Source organism: Heloderma suspectum, chromosome 5 (genome assembly GCF_057233095.1).
Source record: "Heloderma suspectum isolate Gila_16-S chromosome 5, 16-S_ref, whole genome shotgun sequence".
NCBI classification, from domain to species: Eukaryota; Metazoa; Chordata; class Lepidosauria; order Squamata; family Helodermatidae; genus Heloderma; species Heloderma suspectum.
In genome coordinates, this window is record NC_139462.1 from 187326832 (window position 1) to 187338986 (window position 12155).

The window sequence follows — 12155 nt, forward strand, 5'->3', positions numbered from 1 at the left end:
CATTAAATCAAAGAACTGAAGTTCTCTGGACAGGCTGTCCCTTCAGAATCACACGAGCAACACTGCCACCATCACCACCACCAGCAAACCCAGTACGCCCTGCTACTCCACCCCCATTTGTATAGCCCAAGTCACAAACCAGTAAAACCAAAGTATTCGGTTATAATCTGCCTGGCATCCTGATCAGCTTAAGGTGCTCTGATCATGACTTGTGTGTCGCTGCACCTGAAGCGTGCGCCTACGGCTGGGACGCAGGGCACAGCTTACTGAGTGTGTCCTGCATCCCAAGGAATTCCCATTTCCACCCTTCCACTGCATTACAGACAGGGATGACCCAAGACATTTTGCTGCTCTTGGCATGCCATATACAAAAGCTAACTGGACAGGCAGTTGAACCCAGTGGCAATGGGACAGCATCCTCCACTGCACCTGAAGGCAGCAGGCTAGGTTAGGGGGCACCCAGCAGGCCACGTGGCACCCAGCTTTCTCCTCCAACATCTTTCTGCGGCATCCCAGCATCTGCCACCTGAGGCAACCACCTCACTCTGCCTAATGCTAGGGCTGGCCCTGTTTACAGAGAATGCAGCCTCGTGCCAGCCCTTGCAATGACAACGCCATGTTAGCAGAGAGAATGGATCACATTTTTCTCCTTCCTCCTTATCATTTATTGCATTGGAGGAGGGGAGGAGTAACAACAGTGAGTTGTCAACTCTTCCCCCCTACCCCACCACTACCCCAGCAGGATTCTGGTGCTTTTAAGAGCTGCGTAACAGGCAAATATTAAACAAGTGAAGCTTCTCCTGGAATGGAGATGCAGTATGGAATCACAGAATTTTAGAGTTGGAAGGGATCTTGGAGGTTTTCTAGTCCAACCCCCTGTGCAATGAAGGACCTACGATGCAGGATGCAAGTGCACCATTCTTCAAGATGGCTGAAGGAAAAGCCCACCACCTCCCAAGACAGTCTGTTCCACAGTAATGGGAAAGCCTTAAAGGGTGGGCTTCTGCCTCTAATGCAGCCGGCAGCCCTGACAGATAAAAAGATAACAACCCTACCAGGGCTGGATCCAGCTTTGTCTGGGCCCTTGGCACACCTCCCCACCTGCAGGGAAGGAGATGAGGATGCAGCAGAGGCACAAACCCAGGAAGTGGGAGTGGCATCTTGGCCAGGAGGGAGGAGAAAGCATGGTGGCACCAGGCCCTCGGCAGCTGCCCAACCAGGTTGCCTGGCGTCACCGGACTTGAGCCCTCCACAACAGTGCTAGACTAGCAACGGAGCTGAGGCCTTGAACTACACTAAGAGGACAAATTGTCTCTCATGCCTGGTCCTGTCTCAGTACCTGAGATTATTGGACCTCATGTCCTACTCGTGGGCTTCCCTTTGGGGCATCTGGTTGGCCAACATGCTAACAGAATGCTGGACTAGATCTGATCTGATCCATTAGGGCTCTTTTTATGTTCTTACGAACCCTGCCTTTATTTAAGTGAGGTTTGGGAATCAGACAAATTCATGGAGAATAAGGCTGTCAGTAGCTACTAGTCATGATGGCTACATGCTACCTCCAGTGTCAGAGGCAGTATACTGATGTACAGCAGTTGCTGGGGAACGTGGGCAAGAGGGTGCTATTGCAGTCATGTCCTACTTGTGGTCTTCCTACAGGCATCTGGCTGGCCACTGTGCGAACACAATGCTGGACTAAATAAGCCTTTGGCCGGAACCAGCTGGGCCTATGTTCTTATGAGGTTAACCCCCTTTAAAAGAGAGTACTCCACCACAACCTATTTCTGTTCCACTGCTTCCAGCACAATGGAAGGGTTCCTTCTGCACAAGAAGAGTGTGCAGATTAATGGAAGGCTGCTTCTGCAGGTTGGCACTTTTATCAAGAGTTGGCCATCCCTGAGCTCCTTCTGCCCTTTCCCTCTGGAGGGAAGTACTTAGAATCTGCACTCTGTCATCAGCTGCTAGGAGCCAGAAGGGCCTGTCATATACACATCCTGTGAGCTGCTTATCTTATATTGTAACTCTGTAACTGATTTAAAATGCTGAAAGCCATTTTGGGAACTGACCTTGTCTGAAAAGCAGGGTGTTAATATAAACACAATAAATAAACCAGCAAGCAAGCAAATAAAAAGCACATGCCTCCAGTGCAGCAGACCGCAGAAGCAGATTAAATATATTCCACATAAAACAGGCCTGAAGAAAGTGGTGGGTTCTGTTCTTACCATGTAGAGTTTCGCAATTCTCCTGTTGGTGATATCAGCAGCCTCATCATCGTCGTCATCACCCTCCCGAAGTTCCGGCTTGTGTCCTAGAACCTTCAATGAAAAGGGGGCGGGGGGAGAGAAAGAGATTGTACTGCAAGGTGAATATAAATAGTCCCTTTAATTTCATGTTTGACATAGGAATGATTAGAAGCATGGTGAGAAATTTGGGATAATTTTGAAGATTCAAAAGACCAATTGAGGGCCAAATTTTACATGATGTGGAATGATCTGTGATTGGATCTCCCAACATCTTTTTCTTTCTTTGCCTTTCTTCCATGGAGGAGCAGTCCAACCATGGACTGCTGGTTCCCCAGCAGTCGCCCCTCCAAGCACTGACTGCACCCAGACCTGTTTAGCTTCAGCAAGGTTGCTACAACATGTGCCTTCAGACTATGCTCTAGGACAGAGCAGCTGTGGGGTGAATATTTTACAGTAGCTTAAAACAATCATAAGACTCAATATACTGAGGAAAACAAGCCTGACTAATACTGTAAAAAAGACACATCGGATTGGTCAAGGAACGAATTCAGGTATTCTCCCACATGGCCAACTTGGGAGAAAACCAACTGATATCATCCCATGGTTTTGGACAAGAGAACTGAAAATAAGTTCCTTAAGCAGTGAGGAGCGGATCCTTTTAACAGCCCAAATCGCAGAATGACCTTGTGCCCTGATCTTTCATAAGCCTCTTGGTTGGCCTCAGGATCTGACAAATTATTAATAGTTGCTGGGGTTATTACTATTATTTGTTACATTTATATCCTGCCTTTCCTCCAAGGAACCCAAGGCGGCTTACATGATCCCGCTCCTCTCCATTTAATCCTCACAACAGCCCTGTGAGGTAGGTTAGGCTGAGAGTCAGTGACTGGCCCAAAGTCACCCAGTGAGCTTCATGGCCGAGTGGGGACTAGAACCTGGGTCTCCTGAGTTCCAGTCCAACCACTGCATCACACTGTCTCTCAAGAGGCATTCACCTTCTACCTAACTTGCATGCAGTTTCTCTGTCCAAGTGAGGCTCTGCAGCAGTCACCATGCCTGGACATCTGCTAGGATCAAAGCACCGGCAGAGAGACCCCCCAAGTTGCAACAGGGAAGGAAGTGAGCTGACCAAGGTAAGCGGCAGCTCGCTGGTTAACACGGCACCAGCACCTGGGGGACAGGACTGGTGCCTACGGGTGGATGGATCAGTCTATTTCTGGTCCATGTCGATTCCACATGTCTTCTGTCATGTCTGTTCTGTCCCATTTCCATATTAATGTCCAATTTCTAAAAAATATATATCTACATGAAAATTCATGTATAAATACGTATTTAAACATATTTTTGAACATATGTTCTCACAAAATAGACATTTCTAGATGTATTTCATCCAAACGCATGTATTTCCCATGTATGTTATCCTAAAATATGCGTTTTTAAATGGAGCCAAGGACTGTACTGCAAAATTCGGACACATCCAAAGTTCCAATCCACACATTAGTTAGGGAGGTGTGAATCAGATCGGTTCGTACTGGAATTTACAAAGATCAAATTCATCAAGCATTCCTCCTGGTGGCAGTAGCTACTGTGTATAACAAGGCTTGTGCAATTCAGCACTTGTACCTGAAGAGTCAAGATTGTAACCCACTTACCTGCTAGTCCACAGCCCCTACCTTGGCCCATTCAGCCTAGCAGACAGCAGAATCCCACCAACCCCTGTGATCTGTCAGGGAGGCTACTTGGCTCTCCATGTTGCAGAGCAGCCAGTTCTCTTGGCTTCCACCTTGGCCTTTCCACTAGCCTACTTAGTTGATTGGCCCAGCAGCCAATCCACCAGCTCACTCTTCTAAACAACATCGTTGCTATGTTTTATAGATGTATTTATGCAGTAGTGTAGTGGCAAATCCAGAAGTGCAGGGCCCCTTTGTGACAGTCACAGCCATGCCACCTCACAGCCATGCCCCTTCTAAGATTATAAAACCTTGTGAGATATACAGCCTTCAACTGGGATCCAAAAACAGTGCAGCTGAGAGTAAGGCAGGGGTATTTCCGTTGGACGTCTGAGAAAAAATGCAGGGGTGTTAAAATCTTTTTCACCCACTCACTCACACACAAACATTGTAGGTTTTCAAAATATGATACTCTACAGTAGCTTCACCTGCTCAACTCAGCCCTCATGGACAGATCCTTTGTCATTTAAACAGCCTCCTTGCACACTCCCTTAGAGCCCCATCATTACCCATTAGCTTTCCCTAAGTTCCTTCATTATATCTCCCCCTCCAACAGAAACGTCCATACCTCCAGCTGGATTGAAACACACACACACACACACACACACACACACACAGTTGGGGTAGTGGTAAATTTGGAAATGCAGGAGCTCATTGTAACAGTCTCCAACGGCAGTCCAAAAATTTCAGGCAGCTGTGTCAATCCATATCAACAAATCAGTTCTAGAGTTTTCATGTCCACCAGGAACACGTCTTTGGTAAAGCGAACAGGTCTTAATTGCCCATTCCAGACTGAGTCATCCCAAATAATTTGCATTCCAACATGGAACAATATATTGTTGCTTGGAAGATTCATTCCCCCCACAGCTAGTGAGGATTACAGCTAAACTCAGAGGGAATAGGGAATTCTGAGGGGGTGGCAGATGACATCAGAGTTCCTGCTAATGAAAAAGTGCCGGGGCTGCATCCCTGCGAGCCCTGCATCCACTACACCACTGTACTTATGTGAGTTGGCCCATATGCATATAAAGTTAACATGCCACTGGGCTGGGCAGGTCTGTGCCTACTCAAATGTGCATTTATGTGTGATAGGGTATGCGTAGAATGCTTATATCAGCAAGTGCTTTATCCATGACTGCCACTGTATTATTGCTATTGTACAAGTGCGGAGAAGACCATCCAAACATCAGTGGGGAAATGGCAATGATCTACAGATTTTTGAACCAGAAATATAGGACTAATGGTGTTTGTTCTCAGATTTTGTCTGCATCATTATTTTTACATTGATCTAATTCTACATAGGAACGGTATATGTTGATTGTTTTTCAGGTTTCTTTGCTTTTGTATGGTTTTTAAATTACATAAACTTTTTTTAAAAAATTAGCTCCCTTGTATTTTTTTCTGTCAGGATGGCGACTTGGTAACACAGTTTATTTTTAAAATTTCTTTCCAGCTTTGAAACGTGTTTGCATGGGGGCAGGGTTCATTTTCTCTATGCGCACTTAAGGCTGCAATCCAAAACACATCGGCAGGGGAGTAAGCGGCACTGAACAAAAATTCCAAGTAAACATGCCTAGGAGTGGAACTATATGACAGACAAGTCATCATGGTTTCATTTTCATTTTATTTATTACATTTCTATTCCACCTTTCTAGGGGAGGCTGGTGGCTCTGATGTTAGTGGGGCTGTGAATCCACTCTGGGTTTCAGTCAGAACTAGTCAGAATTCTAAAGGAGCTATCCAAGGTGCTGAACCCATGGCTCAGCACCTTGAATAGCTCCTTTAAAGTTCTGACTGGTTACAACTGAAACCTGGAGCAGATTCGCAGCTCCACTGACATCAGAACCACCACAGAATCACAGAATAGTAGGGTTGGAAGGGGCCTACAAGACCATCGAGTCCAACCCCCTGCTCAATGCAGGAATCTAAGTCAAAGCATCCCTAACAGATGGCTGCCCAGCCTCATCTTGACTGCCTCCAGTGTGGGAGAGCCCACCACCTCCCTGGGTAGTTGGTTCCATTGTCGTATTGCTCTAACAGTCAGGAAGTTTTTCCTGATGTTCAGCCGGAATCTGGCTTCCTGTCACTTGAGCCCATTATTCCGTGTCCTGCACTCTGGGATAACTGAGAAGAGATCCTGGCCTTCTTCTCTGTGACAACCTTTCAAGTCCTTGAAGAGCGCTATCATATCTCCCCTCAGTCTTCTCTTCTCAAGGCTAAACATGCCCAGTTCTTTCAGTCTCTCTTCACAGGGCTTTGTTTCCAGTCCCCTGATCGCGTTCGTTGCCCTCCTCTGAACCCTCTCCAGTTTGTCTGCATCCTTCTTAAAGTGTGGCGCCCAGAACTGGACACAGTACTCCAGATGAGGCCTAACCAGTGCTGAGTAGAGGGGAACTAATACCTCATGGGATTTGGAAGCTATGCTTCTATTAATGCAACCCAAAATAGCATTTGCCTATTTTGCAGCTACATCACATTGTTGGCACCTATTCAGCTTGTGATCTACAACAACTCCAAGATCCTTCTCATTTGTAGTATTGTTGAGCCAAGTATCCCCCATCTTGTAACTGTGCATTTGGTTTCTTTTTCCTAGGTGCAGAACTTGGCATTTATCCCTATTAAATTTCATTCTGTTGTTTTTTGCCCAGCACTCCAGCCTCCGCTGCAACTTTCATTAAGACAGCATGCACAGGACTCCCATGAGATCTCCCATTTAGATCAAATTGATCAAACTCTGACCAGTTTGGCTTCAGTAAGGTTGTTGCATCATGTGCCAAGGAATTTTCTCTTGTATATGGCTTATTTGGCCTTCTAATTTTTCCATTTCTTCTAGTTTCAGAATTAATGGAAGGTGTTGTTGTTCAGTCGTTAAGTCGTGTCCGACTCTTGGTGACCCCATGGACCATAGCACGCCAGGCCTTCCTGTCCTCCGCTCTCTCCTGGGGTGTGCTCAAGTTCATATTCATTGCATCGGTGATGCTATCTAGCCATCTCATCCTCTGCTGTCCCCTTCTCCTTTTGCCTTCAATCTTTCCCAGCATCAGGGTCTTTTCCAGGGAGTTTTCTCTTCGCATTAGGTGGCCAAAATATTGGAGCTTCAGTATCTGTCCTTCCAATGAGCAGTCAGGGTTGCTTTCCTTTAGGATTGACTGATCTGACCTCCTTGCAGTCCAGGGGACTCGTAAGAATCTTCTCCAGCACCACAGTTCGAAAGCATCAATTCTTCGGCGCTCAGCCTTCCTTATAGTCCAGCTCTCACAGCCATACATTACTACTGAGAAAACCATAGCTTTGATTAGACGGACCTTTGTCGGCAAGGTGATGTCTCTGCTTCTTACTATGCTGTCTAGGTTTGCCATAGCTTTCGTCCCAAGGAGCAAGCGTCTTTTAATTTCATGGCTACTTTGTGCTAAAAATAAATTGTAGTGTGATTTTTCCACACTTGCATGGCATGAAATATCATGGTCTTTTCCTTTCAGTGTTCAGAGAGAAAGGAGAGGGTTCATTTTTCTTTTACCAGGTTAAAACACAAAGGTGTGTTGCTTATTCTCTCTTGCTGCATGGCTTGAAAGTGGCTCAAAAACGTAAGAGAGAGTTAGCACAAAAACAGTCAGAAAAGCAAATGAAAAGTGGGAAAAGTGGGAAGGGGGGGGGGAACCACCAGCAGGCGCTAAAGGAGAATTTATTAATGTAAAATGAATTGCCCAATGTGCTTCAACAAATGTCTTCATCAAGATTGTATTAAAACTCTTAGAAAGCACCTTTTAATTATAGAGGAAAAATGTCAGTTGTCGCCCTAGTGAAGACAACTGTTGAAACACATTGAGCAATTCATTTTACATTAATAAATTGCAATAATCAAAAATAAAATAAACAAGTGATGGTTCCGGCAGCAAAGCGAAAACCAAGAATTCACAGCCCTACCCCCAGCCTGCACATGCACGCAAGGGACAGGAACTGACTATAAGGGAAATTCAGGAACACTATGGCCAACTTAGATTGAACAGGAAGGAACAAATTGGCCATTTTTAAAAGCTTCTATAAGGGAGCAATCTTATGGCTCCTAGTCAGTGGTAGACAGCCATAGGACATGTCAGTTTCTGGGAACTAACCTCGGAGCCCACGCTCCGAGGTCAGTTCCCGGAGAACCAACCTTCCTCCCCTCCCACGCTGCCTCACAGGCAGCTCAGAACGGCCCCACACTCGGAAGAGGAGCGCGGAGTGGCAAAAATGGGGCGTTCCAGGGAGGGCGGAAATGCTGGTATGACACGTCCTATGTGTCGTCCAGCAGCCTCCTCCCCGTGCTCCACCTTCCTGCAGCTAGACAGCCGAAATCGGCTGTCTAGCTGCAAATGCAGGGTGGCTGAATTGCGGAGGGGATGATGCCCTCGGTGCTTCTCCTGCCCTGCATTGGATAGGCGGTCGCCTCCGAGTTCGGAGGCGACCGCGTATCCCCATAGGATTGTGCCCTAAATTAAATAGCTTGCTAGCCTATGTCCCTTATTGCCCCCAGATAGACACAGTTACTGCTCATAGACAGAGAGGTGCTCCATCAGGTAATAGTTTGCCCAATCCCTGACATCAGAGTTATTTTTGCTAATATGGCCTGTTGGAAATATTCAGAAATATTTGGGTTCCTTTAGTTCAGGGGTAGGCAACTTGAGGCAGTATGGGGGCTAATTCTCCCCCTGCATCCACTGTGGGCCACACTGCCACTGCTGCACCACAAAAAAAGGGGGGCAGATAAAGAAAAAGTCATGGTTTGCCACTATGGAGGCTTACAACGGGGCAAATTTAGTTGCAAAATAAGTTAAATTTGTCCATTCTAAGCATCCATAGCAGTTTGCCACTGAATTTCTGATGGAAAAAAAATAGGCATGGCAGGGGCAGCAGGGGGCAGAGGGGCACACTGGGAGCAACAGGAGCTGCATGCAGCCCGCAATCTGCCCATTCCTGCTTTAGTTCTTATATATTCAACAAAGTATTTTCCATCTTGATTTTTCCCCATTAGTCATCTCTATAGCATGTTTTAGTTTTTATCATTGTATAAGATACTGGATATACTTTGTACATAGAAATGGCTTGTGTTAGGCTTTTGTTTTACTCATATTGTGAATCCCTCTTTTAATTGTATTATTAAATCGCTGGTGATGACCTTTGGCTAAGCAATAAAGATTTGGTAAAAGGGGGGAGCAAGAGGAGAAAGCAACTTATCAAAGGGAACCCTGAATTGATTAGTTGGCTTTATGCAAGCCACTCAGTTGTCCATCTACAATTTAGAGTAGGGTTGTGATTCAAATCTGGCCGAATCCCAAACTGGATCTGGCGGATTCCGACAGATTTGGGAGATGTCCAAATTGGAACAGGGCTCCTCCAAAGTGGACTGAATCTGAAAACTCTTGAATATTCAAGATTCAGAAGAATAGAGGGATACATTTTTTTCCAAGCTCTCTATATACCAGGGAGAGGGAGAGGCTAGGGTGTACGTTTCTGACAGGCAGCTCACGGTGAATGTTTTTTCTAGGACTCTCCAATCCCAGTGTTCTGGGGGAGGGATGCTGAAGTAATATAACGCAGAACTGATCAAAATGTTAAGTGCACTATGCTAGTGCTCTGTCCAAGGAGCAGGGACATTAAAAGAGGCTTGTTGAGTCTGGGGGACCTGGGAGGGTGTAGCACGGGGTGCTTGCTTGGAAAATGCTGGATGTTCAAGTCCTTCTGCCTCTGCCACTGTATGTTCCCCATCCATTATCCACTCCTTTCCTATTCCACATTCTGTGATTTTAGTGCAAACTGAGGAGAAAAGAAATTTTTAAACTGTTTTTCATTAGTCATAACTCCCTAGCTCCTGCACCTATCCTTCTGAAATTTCTGTAGATTTCTTGCTCACCATCTCTATGCTGTATGTCATTTTTATAACAGTTGCCCACAAAAATGTAGCAGGCTAAAGCACATCCTTTTCTGGAAACCCTCAAACTGTAAAGGCTGCTCTTGCACAATGCTACCTGCACCTATGTACCTGAAACTTAGCAGGCTTGATCCTCTCAGAAGAGGCAACTATCCCTGCAAATTTCATCCAATTCGATTAAGAAATTAAAAGGTTATCAGCAATTCCCTTTTTAATTTTTTTTATTTTAAAAAAACCGAAACTTAAAGATACAGCACAAAATCCCCTTCACATATTTGTCTGAAATGTGGCATGTGTAGTCTCCTTGTAAGATATTCTATGCCTGCAAATGTCATCAAAGACTGACAAACAGGAAAAAAGTATAGCTTTTTTTAAATTTCCAATTATTGTCAATGGCAGGCATGAAGATTTGGATTTCCAAATCAAGATTCAGGTTCGGACCCAGGTCGAAGCTGCCAGAATGTGAATTGGTCAGAGCTAAATCAGGCTGTTTTCCAAGTCGCTGAATTGGGGTCCAAACCAAAAATTGTTATCAGTGCAAACCCCTAACTAATATCGAGAAAATAATGCAGGCCTATTAACTGATGTTATGATTACTTAGATAATGCAAATCCGTATGACTAAAAGGAGGACAGGGAAGCACCAGTGCTAAGATGGGTCCCACTTGTAACCTCTTGCCTGAGGGTCCACAAAACCACCTCTGTGCATAACATAAGAATAGATGCACCTCTTAACTACATACTGACCTTTAGGTTGGGGCAGCACCAACAACTTTAGGTAGCTTGATTTCCATCCCTTGGCAAAGGTGGTACGTCTCTGACATCACTCATCTGACTTCTATTTAAAAACGTATCCTCCATTTTGACCAAAGGAAGGAGCATATTTGCAACCATTAACTAAAAATGCCCGCACAGGTGAATTTGGCCTATGGCAAGTTATTGAAGCTAAGCCTCAAGATTAGAGCAAAGTGGTCATCGAAGTTGGCTGGCTGCTTCATATCCTCTGGCTGATAAGTATGACATCTGTCACTGAATTCACTTCACATTCACCAGAGAAGGGCTACTTAATTTGGCTTAATATCCAACTAGTAAAATGTTTAACTAAGATAAGTGCAATGTAATAGCACCCGGTTCGGAGGAGATATTTATAAAGAATGGGGTCCCATGTTGACAAAGTAAATATTTGATAAAGGAGAAACTGCCAAGGCAGGCAGTGCAAAGATAACGACAGTGAACACCTTCAATGTTTCAAAACAGCCAGCTACCTGCATGGCTTTCTGTCCCAGAAAATAAACATAATAATTATACAGTTATAAAAAGCGATTGCTTCACATACAACTTCATTTCTGAGCTGGTATGCACAGTGGCAATGCTTCACTCATCTGCATGACCCATGTCACTCACTTCCTGGTGGATAGGTTAGATTCAGTCTCCAGCAAAATGCTCGGCCTTATGGCAGGCAGGAAATGGCCCAGGGAAAGGATGAATTCCCCCTCAGGTATACATTTGACACCATTTTTATACCATTACATTTCCAGGCCCAATTCAAGGTGCTTCTGTTAACCCTGGAAGCCCTAAACAATTTGGGGCCAGGTTATCTGAAGAACCACCTTCACCCGTACGTTAAAATCCATTTCGGAGGCCTTGCTCATATGCCCACCAGTGAGATAAATTACGTTGGCAGACACAAGCACCGTGGTCATGGAAGTCTCTTCCAACTGAATGGTGTATGGCTCCTGCAATTAGGGGGGGCCACTTACAAATCAAACCAAAAAAAGAGGAAAAAACAGGATGCAGATTTGCATAAAATTTGCATATGGTGATTTATATGTATAGATGCAAATTTAGAAATAATTACTATGATTTTACTAGAAATACAGTACATCTCAACATAATGGTCAAGACTGTGACCAGGTGATCTGTGTATCTGCTCGCTCTGCTGTCCAGACTGGAGCTAACTGTTGACGAGAAACTTCAAGGCCCCCCCCTGCTGCTCTCCTTTCTTGTGGCCCTTTATCTTTAAATACAACTTAGACTGGACAAGCCCTTCAAATACAGGACACCTTCAAATAGGGGACTGTCCCCTGTAAAGGAGGGCACATGGACACCATGCCCACAATACAGGCCTTCATGTGGGCCTTAAAAATGTACCTGTTCCAGGTGGCCTCTTCCTAAGGGCCTTAGGGTCAAATTACACATTAGGCTAACTGTGCAGCATGTAGCTGAGGCTAATCTTTGTTTTTAATTCTAGTGTAGCCGCATGTGGCCCCAATTG

General features: G+C 45.1%; 1 protein-coding gene across 1 annotated transcript in view; it reads right to left on the bottom strand.

Annotated features, from left to right (window-relative positions):
• Positions 1 to 12155, bottom strand: part of SCIN (scinderin) — an 89622-nt gene that overhangs the window by 28109 nt on the left and 49358 nt on the right. The window contains exon 5 of the mRNA XM_084858669.1: positions 2223 to 2315. Within this exon, the coding sequence (XP_084714795.1) occupies positions 2223 to 2315 (93 nt within the window). The remainder of the gene's footprint in view (positions 1 to 2222; positions 2316 to 12155) is intronic.